Raw genomic sequence first — 13,212 nt, 5'->3', positions numbered from 1 at the left:
TTCGTATATATATATATATATATATATATATATATATACACACTATAGTGTGTATGTGTGTGTGTATATATATATAGAGAGAGTATATAGTGTATATATAAGGCAAATGCTTTTATTTTCTTCCCTCTCTTATCTCCTTATTATCTAACATAAGATGTTAAGAGTTAAGTTTACATCACACTGTTTCAGTTACAGGGTATCAAGGAGTGGCGATCTCACCAGAGGACTTTGCATCCTCTTCTGGGGAAAGGGCTGGTATGTTTTGGTAATATGCAACATAACTGGATCATGTTAGGTGGGAGTATGACTTTGTTATTATCTTTATTTGGAGATTAAGTATGGTTTAAGGAAATGTATACGGGTGCCGAACTGACAAGGATTAAACTGTAATGGTTAGTTTCATGTGTCCACTTGGCTAGGCCATGGTACCTAGTTGTTCAATCAAACACTAAGTGCTTCTGTGAAGGTATTTTGTAGATGTGATTAACATCTACAATCAGCTGACTTGCAGGAAAGGAGATTATACTCCATAATCTGGGTGGTCCTCATCTAATCAGTTGAAAGGCTTTAAGAGCAAAACTGAGGTTTCCCTGAGAAGAAATTCCATGTGGGACTTCAGCACCAACCAGCTCCTCCCAAGGGTTTCCAGTTGGCCAAGCTGCCCCACGAACTCTGGACTTCCCCAGTCCCCACAAAAGCACCTCCTTACAATCAATCCCTTAACATACAAATATCCTACCAGTTCTTGTATCTCTGGCAGAGGTAGCCACATAGAGAAAATGACATCTGAGCAAAGACTTGCAGCTGGTGAAGAAATAGAACACAAAAGTCTGGGGGAAGAGCAAGCCTGGTGTATAAGCAAGGAATGTGGCTGGATAAGACTGAGCAAGCTGGAGACAGTAGGAGAGGAGGGAACATCATTAACCAAAAGAAGCAGCAGGGACAGAGAAAGTGCAGGCTGTGAGCTGAAGGGTCTCTTTTATTATTCTTTCTATCACAAGGTGAGCCCACATCATGACAAAAACGATGCTGCCATCATCCAAGGATCTCACCTTCTCTAACACGACACAAATGAATGCCCCCCTTCCCACTGCTGGCAGAAGCTTTTGGCTGCTATAAGGACATCTTCTGCAGTCAACCCATTCAACATTCGGTGCACATATGCAGAGCACCCACTGTCAGCTGCACCGTGCTGGGAGTTTCTCCCTCGGGGATATGGAAGCCAAGAGGCAGGTCAGAAAGTGCCCTGTCATCTCAGCACAGATCAGGAACTGACTGGCCACCACCAGGCAGAGAGACAGCTAACGCTGTCATCTTTGGGTAAGATGGAAATTTGCTACATGGAAAGTATAATGCTCTTAATTGGTCCTACCCTGGTCTAGTTGAAAAAAAAAAAAAAAAAAAAAAGACCAGGCACCAACAAAGGGAGATAACAGTGATTTGGATGCAGGACCACCAAAGACAGATAATAATAATTTGGGTGCATTAAGCCTGATCAAACATCTTGTCCAGGCTTCCAAGCCTCTCACTTGTGCCAGCAAAAGGGAGAATACCATCACCATGAGTTTTCCTTACTACAAAGGTTATGGAAACAGCAATAATTTTAAGTATATTTATTAACCTGGAAAGATGTTCATAACTTTATAAAATGAAGAAAAGGCAATACAACCCACCTTAAACATACACCTTGATTCTTAGATACATCTCGACTTCATTAATGTGAAAAAATGTATTTCTTAGGCTTCTTAAATGCATAAAAGAGTTAAGGCATGTCCACAATAATTATAACAATGTTATCTGGTTAGTGGGATTCTAGGTGATTTTTATTTTCTTCCTCTTTGCTTCCTGTATCTTCTTTTCCTATAATAGTATGTATTGCTCAAATAACAAAATTGTTTATGATTTATAAGTAAAACCCCCTTCACGTATACAGCACTTGTAGCTCCTTCCCTACTCCTTGAAAAGAGTCAGATGACAACTGTAATCTCAACCAATTTTGAATGGAGTTGTTTGCAGTTCCCTTTACATATGTGAGAGTACACAACTAACAGGAGTTAGATCACTTACCCAAAGTCACACGTGGTGGTGTATAGCCCAGCCAAGACAAGAGTCTGGGGTCCTGAAGGTCCCTTCCAAGCCATCACACTCACTGTGGACCATTTTCTCAGTCCAGGGACCCCACGGAAGTGAGTGAAGGTTAAGCTGAGCTAAACCCTTGCCCTTACCTCGGCCAGGCGGGAGTGCTTGTGGACGTTCTCGCCTTTTTGCACGCTGGGAGCCAGCTGCTGCAGGACACCCCTGCTGCTTGTCAGTGCTCTGGTCAGCCGAGCAAACTTCCCCCAGCCTGGAGCATGTGGAAGACAGGAGAGACAGGTTCAACCAGGTCCTGAAGGTGCTCGGACATTCATACCACGAGTTACCCTGTCAGAAGCAGACGCCCACCCTCCATGTCCTCCTGCACATCCACAAGTCACTCAGCCATCCTCGTAATCAAGATTTGCTGATCAAAAAAGTACCTAGGGCTTCCCTGGTAGCGCAGTGGTTGACAGTCTGCCTGCTGATGCAGGGCACACGGGTTCGTGCCCCGGTCCGGGAAGATCCCACATGCCGCGGAGCGGCTGTGCCCGTGAGCCATGGCCACTGAGCCTGCGCGTCCAGAGCCTGTGCTCTGCAGCAGGAGGGGCTGCAGCAGTGAGAGGCCCGCGTACGGCAAAAAAAAAAAAAAAAAAGCAAAGCCCCTAAACTTGCTCAAATCTGTGCAGTGATGCACTTTTCCCTTGTACTTTCACTTGACCCTAATCATAGCTTGGTGAAGCAGGTATGGCAGGTATTAGCACTGTTTTACAACTAGGGAAATCGAGGCACAGAGTGCCTAGGTAGCTAAGAGTCTAGAACCCAGATCTCCCCACTCTGGCCCAAGGCTTTTCTGCCAGACAACACCAGGCAGTCAAGATGTTTCTCTGACTTTATGGCTCAGGCTGTTCCCAAGCCCCCTGTCGTCTGATCCTAGCAGAGACTAAGCTGATTCTGGGTTTTAAATGACTAGACAAGCTAGTCAAATGGCCGTTGCATGTACTACCTTCTCCAAAGCCAGGGGAATAAGAAACGAATTTAATCCGTGGGTAGGTGGGGAAACAATACTAGTTGATTTTAGTCTGCTCTAGGATGGGGGAAGGATAGCTGATGGCAGGTAGGTCCCCTAAAAACTAGAAACGCAAAGAGCCGAGTACTGAACTTAAAGAAATCTGGATACAAATCCCATCTCTGCCTCCGGCCTGCTTGAGGTCACCAACAAACTGTTTAAATTATCTGGGCCTCAATGATCTCATCTGTAAAGTGGAAATTAAAATACTCTATCTACATGCCTTAAATGCAGGATGCATTTTCCTGGTAAAACAAAGTGGCTAAGTTTACCGGGCTAAAACAAAGATTGTCTTGAGGCCTCCTTGGCCCTCTGGACTAGTTCCTCCTAGGAAAGTAAAACACTTGTCTTTTTCTAATCCAGACCACTCTATACTCCAAAATCTAAGATGTACCAGTGATCTTTACTAAGATTTTAATATGTATGAGGAATCGTTTAAAGGTCCCCAAAGACAACCGTCCACTCCAATATCCAGCAAGCCATCTTCATCAAGGTTACGACCGTGCCAATTGCCTCATGAGACCCCTGAAAGTCTGTAGGGATTCTCAAAACCAAGCTTGGGGCGAGGGAGCTCCAAAGACCTGGATGTGGGGTACAGCAAATAAACAGCATGCAACTATTTTTACATGACAGCTAACAGCGAGACTAGGCAATTTGATTTTTTGCCCTTTAGAGTTTAGAAGTAGCCAGTGCCTTGCAGCAGAAATCTCATTTACCAAATTTTACCCTGGAGCACCTTTATAAGACGGACTCAGAATCCACAGGACAATGAGGTCAAGCAGAATGATGGCCCTTTTTTTGCACAACCTTTAAGAATCAAGATCTATATAAATTTTGTCAACATAACAAGAAGAGCAAATCAAGTTCCTTTTTATCTCAGTCCAGAAGTTCTGGGCTTTAATAAAAGATAGTGGCATTTTCATGCATCCCGATGCCATTAAGCAGAGATATGGGTCACCTTGAAAAGAGGCTTAGGGTGGTCGGGCTGCGGGGACTCCCACTGATGCTGACAGGAGGGGACAGCCCAGACTCTCCAGGGGTATTTGACATCTTCCCCAAATGGGCCATTCATGAAAGTGTTCACTGGAATTTGCTTGTAGTGAACCGTGGACTAGAATTTTTTAAAGTCTCTTTCAGAGTCAGCCTCTCCTACAGCTGAAAACAAAGCTGGAATTGAATTCTGCAACGTTTTTCAAGAGGAGCAGAAAGTATATTTTTCAACTGGCGAGAAAACAATTGTGCACTCAAACATCAGCAAGGGCTCTGAAACATGCCCCCCCATTCAATCCTACCCATCCACCACCACCACAACCTACACTCTGGTACCAATGATAAGAGGGAGCTAGCAGGGCAGCTATCCCAGACCCTGCTTGGCAGGGCTCAGGGCCCTGGTCCATCAGATGACATGGCACAAAAAATTAAAAGAAAGATCCCTGGACTTCAGGGCATTTCCCCAGGCCCAGGCTAGTCCCTTACTCTAGCCCTGATTCTCTTTTCAAGAATGTGGCTCTTAAAAGAGTTGGCTCTCAGGTGGCTGAGTGAAGGGCACAAGAAGGTGAGTGGGTGTTGGATTGGGAAATGGACAGGCAGTGTGAAATCTTCCATCACACCTCTACCAGGATAGGCAGACTCTGCCTATTCTGAAGGAAGGAAATAAGTTCTTTCCCAAGCTCCACCCCCATGTTGTCCTTTCTGGACTCTAGACACTTTCTAACAGGACTCACGCTGAGCCAGATGAAAGAACATCATTCATTCACATATTAATTCTAAACATAACTACTATGTAAATACCATCACAGTGCTAAATCCTGGGGATACTAAAATGAAAAATGGCACAGGCTCTGGCCTCAAAGAGCTTGTACTCTAGTTGGGAAGACTGATAAGTAAATTAAAAAGTATGATATAGTAAGCTAAATTCTATAACAGGTGAGTAGAGGACGCTATGGCCAAGACTGTCCAGAGAAGGCATATCTAATCCAAGCTGGGCAGTCAGGGAGGGCTTCCCACAGGAGGTGACACTAGAGCAAACTTTTAAAAGATGAGTAGGAGCTACTTGAAGTCAGGAAGGAAAAGACAGACATTCCACACAGAAGGAACAGCACCTATGAAGGCAGAAAAATCATACAACAGGGTAATATGTCAGGGAAGAGTAAGACCTTCTTAATAGCTAAATGAATGGGGCGTGGCCCGTAGAGGGGAGGAGGATGCAGGCAGTGGCCTGAAGTAATGCTAAAGAGGTTGTCAAGGGCCAGGCCGAGAAGAACTTAGGTGGTAACAACCTAGATGGCAAGTTAAGAAATTTGAACTTCAACCTGAAACCCGAAGGGAATCCAATGAAGGAGTTTAAATATAGTAGGGGAATTTTAGGACAAAATGGCAGTGTGGATAGTGGACTATAAAGAGGGCGGAGGGGGGTTAACAGATAGAAGACCAGTCAGAATCCCAGGCAAGACACCATGAGGGCCTGCACCAGTGCTATGGCCTGAGCCAGGTAACAAGGGGAGACTTGAGAACAGCTGCAGAGGTAGAATCAATGGCTATAGAGGGAGAGAAGAGGCAAGCCAGGTGGCCTCTGGGTCCCTGGTTTGAGTGACTGGAGCGACAGACATGAAATGAGATTAAAAACACAGAAGAAAGTCAGTCAAACTAAAGAAGACAAGTATATGATATCACTTTTATGTGGAATCTAAAAAAATAATACAAATGAACTTATTTACAAAACAGAAACAGACTCACAGACGTGGAAAACAAACTTATGGTTACCAAAGGGGAAAGGAGGAGAGGAATAAATTAGGAGTATGGGATTAACAGATACATACTACTATATATAAAATAGATAAACAACAAGGACCTACTGCATAGCACAGGGAACGATATTCAATATCTTGCAATAACCTATAATGGAAAAGAATCTATATATAGATAGATAGATATATGTATCTGAATCACTATGCTGTATACCTGAAACTAACACAATATTATAAATCAACTACACTTTAATAAAAATTTTAAGAAACCACAGAAGAGAAGCAAATGGGTTTGGTGGAATATACATGTACAATTTGGACGAACAATGTCCCTCATAGCAGAGCCATCAGGAAAAACATTCCTGGAAAAATCAATTTCCTATTGTCCAAAGGGTCAACTGGGTGAGAATAAGCTGATGAGAATTCAGCTCAAGATGATCTTGCTTAAGGGGAGCCACGTGGTCATTTTCCACAAGGAAAATAAGGCAGCTGCCTTCAAGGAAGCCTTTCCCTGGTACCACCCTACCCTAGCAGAATTGCCTGCCTGTGTACCCCCATTTGCCTTAGGCAGAGTTCTATTAGATCACTGATTAGGCTTTATTGTTCTTATTTGCTCACCTGTCTGCCTGTCTTCCAAACAGACTGTAATGAGCAGGGGCTCTTAGACATTTCCTTAAGGTCAGCATCTAGCATAAGGTTAAACACCCCAAAGACACCCAGTAAGTGCGTATGCTGAATAAATGTGCATGAAGAACAAATTGCGTTCTCTTATTATCCTACTTCTACCTGGGTTTCCAGTAGACATAAAGCCCCAAAATATAAGTAGCCCATTTTACAAACTCTGTTGAGTTTTAGGAGGTATTTCTGCACCCACCCTTCCAATTATATCCCATTTGGGAGTTTAACAGTGAACTGAGCTCAAATGAAGAAACCCCTAGCTCAGGGTTCTTCCAGCTCTGTCATAAACGTCACCACAAGGGAGGCAGAGGCAGGGCTGGGGGTGCCGTGGGAAGATCAAAAGCATCACATGATCAGGAAAAATGAGACGGGGCGAGCAGGAGGGGAAGAGGAAGCATGAAAGGGAAAAAACGACAGAAGGACGGGAATGCAGTTTGCAATCTAGCAAGCAGCTAAAAAGCATTTACTGGGCCCTTTCTCCGTTCCCAGTAAGGACAACCACTATCTCCCTTGCTTGAGCCCACATTGGCTACTGGTGTCAACTGGGGTGAGTCTCCCACTAGGCTGCTTTAGCCCACACATCCCTGTATCCTCCCTAGGCCCAAAGAGATGGTTCTGGGATGACCTGGAATTCCAGTTCCTCCAAGGGTTAAGTCCAGAGATACTAGGAAAGACAGACCTACAGGCCCCTCCCTGGGAAACCATGCTGAGCCACTTGGAAGAGAAGTTGCATAGGACTCCTTAAAGTATCCTCGCCCTGGTGAGGAGGCGATGAGGCCGGGCTTGTCCTAATCTGAAGAGTCACAGATCCTCTTAGAGGAGCTGGTGCCATAACCCAACATCCAGCAGAGAACAATGGACACAGGAGACTAGCAGGTCAATTTGGACAATGACTAGGTGTCCTCAAGTCTTCCGCCCCAGATCTTTTCCCTACTGATGTACAAATAACCAAAAAACTAGGATGGCTTTTTCAAGCAGAAGTCACTATCATCACCTTTCAGTCATCCTAAGGGCCGAGAGAGAAAATGTTAATATTGGTGGTGGAGAGGGAGCCTGTGGCTTGTATCCATTACACTCTTTCTTCCCCAAGATCACCTCACATATATCCCGCATGAAGACTCCTGGAGAAGGGTTGGCAGTTACAACAGCTTGCCGGAGCCTTCAGCCCTGAATATTCTAAATCTTTGGCCTTTAAAAATCTCCTCTGGAGTTTTACATTCCGTTTATTGCCCACTCTTGGCTCAATTTTAACTCTGAATTTACAAGATAATACTAAATTTACTTTAGTGGATCTTTGAAAATGAATGTGCTCCTTTGATGTGAGATGATTCAGTGGGGTAAGAGAAAATAAGAGGGGTGACTCATCCTTGGGTGAACAATGTAAAGAGAAAACTCTGAGCCCTACACTCTAATTCTTCTCTACCCACTTGCCCAAGACTCCTGGCTTTGAAGGGCGGATGGGACAGAGAAAAACACTCCTGCAACCTACTCCCAATTATCCAAAGTACCAGAAAAGCAACAGATAAGGAAGAAATGAAATGCCTGGAGCCTCACTGAGTCTCATTTCAACCAAGAATTCCCACCTACTCTCTCATTCAGCCTTTAAAAACACATACACACACACACACACGCACACCGCAGAGCCGTTACCAAACAGCAAACCTAGCTTGCCTTGATCCCTTGCTCCATGCCACCTGTGGACACATTTTATCAGAGAGAAAGGGAAGTAGCCAAAAGATGAATAGGAAAGAGGAGATGAGGAAGTCAGGGGTCTGGATAATTCATGAAAAGGGTCAAGAGAACTGACACACTAAATAAAAGAGGGGGTTCAGGGAGCATCCTCAGGGCCCATCACATGTGCTCGGAGCTCAGGGCCAAAGGGGAGTTACTTTGTGTGAGATGCTAAAATAGTTTATCGCCAATGATCCCATGTGTTCTCCCCTTTGTGTGTTGCTTATGGGAAAATGTCAGGCACCAACTGGCTTCCTGAGTCACCATTAGGATGCATTCACCCGACTGCCAAGCCCCAAAGTTAGGCACAACATGATGAGAGAAAACAAAGTCATTTTAAAGACAATCTGAGCACAGTTGACTTTAAAAAGTCTAACCTAGGGCTTCCCTGGTGGCGCAGTGGTTGAGAGTCCGCCTGCCGATGCAGGGGACGCGGGTTCGTGCCCCGGTCCGGGAAGATCCCACATGCCGCGGAGTGGCTGGGCCCATGAGCCATGGCCACTGAGCCTGCGCGTCCGGAGCCTGTGCTCCGCAACAAGAGAGGCCACAACAGTGAGAGGCTATGTACCGAAAAAAAACCAAAAAACAAACAAAAAAAGTCTAACCTAATGGTGGGAAAACATCTGTATTGCTATGCCAAAAAGCAATTATCTAGGGATTTTCTGGGGTTTTCCATTATCCACCCTTCCATTCCCTCTCAAAAGTGAATTCTACACAAGCCTGGGTCAGCAAGACTCTTAAGGCTCTTTATGCTAATTGAGGCAGTGTACTGAAAGCCCGGCTGGACCTGTTGGACTCTCAGAATGTGAGAACAACTCCGAGTAGAAATGTCAAGTCAGGAGAATAATCCAGCCACATGGCAGTGTATTTTCCATCTAGACTGGACCCTTACAGCCAGAACTGCAGTTTAGAGACTTATAACGATAAAGGCCTGGAGAATTATCATGCTCTTCCATCAACAACAGACTTATATAAAATTTGACCTTGTCCTAAACAGACCACCAAATAGAAGTGGGTCAGGGGCACAGTGACATGACAAGTGGGAGGGTCTAAACATATCTGCCACAGCATTTGGAGCGAACAGGCTTATAAAGTCATGTCCTGGAAGAAATATTAAGCATGATCCACTACCAGCATTCCTATATTGAGGGCTAAAGAGTATATACGTGTATGTGTGTGTGTGTGCATGTGTGTTTTACTTTTTAGAAATCAAGTCATGTGTTACTCCAATTTATCTCACTGACAAAGAATTAATATCTGGTCCCTTTGGCTAACAGGGAATAAGGTGTGTGTGTGTGTGTGTGTGTGTGTGTGCGCGTGCACGCACATCCACCAAAACCCTTATCAGTGAGGCAGGAAAAATGAAGTAGAGCATTTTATTTCTGGAAAATAAACCTCAGTGAGTCCCACTGCATCAATCTGATTTATCTCTTCTTTCAGATTTCATGAGAATGCCAGGCAGACACCTAGGTGGCATGCAGGGAGCATTCTCGGTTAACTCTGCCTTTCCTACTAAACGATCCCTCACGTCACCTGAAAATGTCCCAGTGGTGATGATAAGAAAACATTCTGACTCAATTACATCCCCCAGTTCACCTTTTTCAGAGAAAACTTGCAAAAATAACTGTGAAAATATCAGATTACCTTTAAAATGCTATTTATGAGTCTACTCAGTTAAAAAAGTAAACGGCCTTTCTAGATGGTAGCAAGATGACACTCATCATGAGTGAGCCTATCACTGTGTAAGAGCTACTGCACTGAGAAATCTTCAGGTCAGAAACCAGAACTCAGGGAATCACAAATCTGCAGGAGAAAAGGAGACTGCCGGAGGGTGAGACAAGTTAAGAGACTTTATTTAGAGCAGGTTCAAGACCTGCTCTGGTCTTGAACCCCAAAGGCAGGCTGTGATTGATTTACTGAGCTATAGATAGCTTACAAAAGAAATAGGATGCACCGGTATACACAGCGCTGTGCTCTGAACTCTATAAATATTAGCATCCAATGTGGTAGGATTTTAAATATCCTTAGAGGACACAGCCCCCAAGGGAGCAGCCACAGAATGCTTTTTATTTCTTGCCATTTAACAATCACAATTTTGTCACGTCGAGGATAACGTGCCCCAGTGTGACTCTCCCATGAACTCCACTTTTATCTCTCTGCTGCATCTCAGAAAACTGCAAGGAGTAGCGTCCTCTGGTAGAGCCGGAAAATCAGCCGCAGAGCCAGGAAACACTGCGACGTGAAAGAGCTCCTGGCCACTTGGTTATCTTCAGGGGGATGGAAAAGACTGCTGTGATACCTCCTAATCCCAAACCTCTGGGAATGACATCTTCTGTGCTTCCTGATGAGCTGGACCTCTTCGGGAGTACAGTTGTTCTAGAAATCCTGAGCCATCTCCTCTCCTAGGTCCCCAGTGTTATTTAAACAATACATGCATGTGATATGGCTGAGGTGAGCGCTAAAATCTGTGGTCCCAGAGCTGATTAAATGACCCATACGGGAATGTTACTGGCCTCATTAATGCCATGTTTCCAATGAATTAACCAGTCACAGACTTAACCAACCACAGAGGCAGAGATGTACTAAAATCTACTTTAACACTCTTAAAATGCTAGAACTCAGTCAAATCTAAAGAAGCTTATACAGATATAAGATGAATGTGACCATGAACTGCCACATTTGGGTGACTGACATCTGTCATGTGAAAACCTGCAGAGATTCTGACAATACCAGAGGTGCCCAGGTACCTCCTTCTGTCTACTTGGAAAGGGTTAATCTACAAAGGTATGAAATTGATTCAAATGCCTTCCTAACCAAAGCTCTTTTTTCTCACTTTCTTTTCCCTCAATACATTCCAGAACGATACAATGCTTTACCCAACACAAATTAAAGTTTAAATCTTGATCCTTGTGCAGAGATTGCCTTGGCAACCTCAAATTCTCTGTAACGAGAGTCACACTATAGGCGAAAAAATTAAAAAGGCATAAAATTATTTGTACAGATCAGAATTACAAACCTTTACATGAATCATCCTCAATCGGCTGTTTGAAAGCTGTTATGTCACTGAAAGTGCAAAGAAATAAAACCACTTTATCCTGTTCATTTCGAATTGGAGCAATTTTCACAAAGAACCACACAGGTGTCCCTGAAAGAAATACCGAAAGGTTGGTCAGTAATTTGTATTCTCATTTGAGGGGCTATGGAAGTAAAGACTTGGGAATGAATAGGTACAAATATTAGTTCATTTTTAGAATCGTTTCATTCCTTCAGGGACTGGGTTTTAAAACATTAATTTTTCCTCTTGCTGGAATAAAAACTTTCATAGTAACTACTCAGTGGGGAGTTTTCTCCTGTTCAAATAATTTTGTAAGTGCAGATTTCTTAACCCTTGTAAAATGATTAGAAAATGGGTTGAAAAGCCCTCCTGATCTAAGGTACAGAGACCTAAAGACTTACCTTAGACCATGTAGTGAACAAGTAAAGAGTAGGGGCCAGTTTGGGTATTGCCAGCCATGGCCGGCCGACCATGAAACTCAAATTTCCATTGCTAAAAGCTCCCAGTGCCAAAATTCAGCTTGGGAATCCATCAATTTGGCTCAATGGACCATGGGCTAGAAACTATGTTTCTAAACCTCTCTCCCCAGAATAAAAATCCCAAAGGTCCTATACAATGGCAAGTAAGGACACACTGAGGAAGGAAAAGAATCACCACAATGATTCTCCTCGCAAAGGCTCCCCCAGAAAGGGAGTTTCCAGGTGGGTTTCAGCTGTGATTACTTAGTACTTTAGGAAGCTCAATGAATGTTTCAACTTCCAATCCTTGCTCCTGAGCTGAACTGGGGGATAAATGAGCTCTTCCAAAGCACTGCCCTAAATCACAGAAGGAGAAGGTGGGCAGGGCTTACCTGACTGACTTCTCAGAGAGGTCACCCACTCAGGTATCTATGGAAAAATATCTGCACAAAGTCAGTCTCTGGCTTCCAAAAACAAAAAAAAGAAGGAAAAGAAACATGTTTTCTATCTATTGAGGACATCATAGCAAGATCTATCAATCTCTTCTGTGATACAAAATTAAATGGGGCACAAAGCAATGGTATGTTCACCCCATCTTGTTCTTGTATCCCCGTTCCTAAAACAGCAGCTGGCATATAAGAACTTAATAACTATTTGTTGAATTTTGCATAACCGGGATAATGCTTTACATACTATTTTATAAGCATTTTCAAATTAAAATACAGTAAATATTTCCCCATGTTGTTAAGTATTAGAGAAGCTTCCTGTGTACCAGGCGCTGTGCTCAGCATTTCACATATTTTATTTTAGGAGATAGCAAGCAAACAACTCACTGAATATTGGAGATGGAAATAGATCCCCAAAAGGTCACCTGGGTCTCTCTGCCTGCAATCACATCAAACTCTATACTATACAACAAGGACGGAGAGACATCTCTGACTAACATTAGGATGAACCAATTTTACTTAACAATCACAAGATTACATATCTGACTATACCACTTATTCATATGTAAGTATGAATAACCCCACAATGTACAAACAGGCAGCAAACGGATCAGATAGGAATACGTTCTCCTTAAATCTTGATTATCTATATATTCATCCAGTTAATTTTAAACGTCTATCCACTTCCCCTTCCCTTTTTAGCTGCTGGTTTCTGGGTACTCTTAGAAGACAAATACATGATAGTGTCACCCTAAGAAAAATGTGTTTTGAAAGGAAAATCCACCTTACAAAAATCAGGGGAATTCCCTGGTGGTCCAGTAGTTAGGACTCTGCACTTTCACTGCCGAGGCCCTGGGTTTGAGCCCTGGTCGGGGAACTAAGATCCCACAACCTGATTGGCGTGGCCAAAAAAAAAAAAAAAAAAATCACACATCGTATTCCAAAATCAAAAAGA

General features: G+C 43.5%; 1 protein-coding gene across 2 annotated transcripts in view; it reads right to left on the bottom strand.

Annotated features, from left to right (window-relative positions):
• KCNH1 (potassium voltage-gated channel subfamily H member 1) overlaps positions 1–13,212 on the bottom strand; it is a 415,341-nt gene that overhangs the window by 356,841 nt on the left and 45,288 nt on the right. For both annotated transcript variants that reach the window (XM_032641744.1, XM_032641753.1), the window contains exons 4-5: positions 11,315–11,443; positions 2,226–2,344 (exon numbers count right to left, since the gene is read on the bottom strand). In XM_032641744.1, coding sequence (XP_032497635.1) covers positions 2,226–2,344; positions 11,315–11,443 — 248 coding nt within the window. The remainder of the gene's footprint in view (positions 1–2,225; positions 2,345–11,314; positions 11,444–13,212) is intronic.

Source organism: Phocoena sinus, chromosome 1 (genome assembly GCF_008692025.1).
Source record: "Phocoena sinus isolate mPhoSin1 chromosome 1, mPhoSin1.pri, whole genome shotgun sequence".
In the NCBI taxonomy this organism is placed as follows: Eukaryota; Metazoa; Chordata; class Mammalia; order Artiodactyla; family Phocoenidae; genus Phocoena; species Phocoena sinus.
The sequence above is the reverse complement of the archived record's forward strand: the minus strand, read 5'-3'. Positions and strand labels throughout refer to the sequence as shown.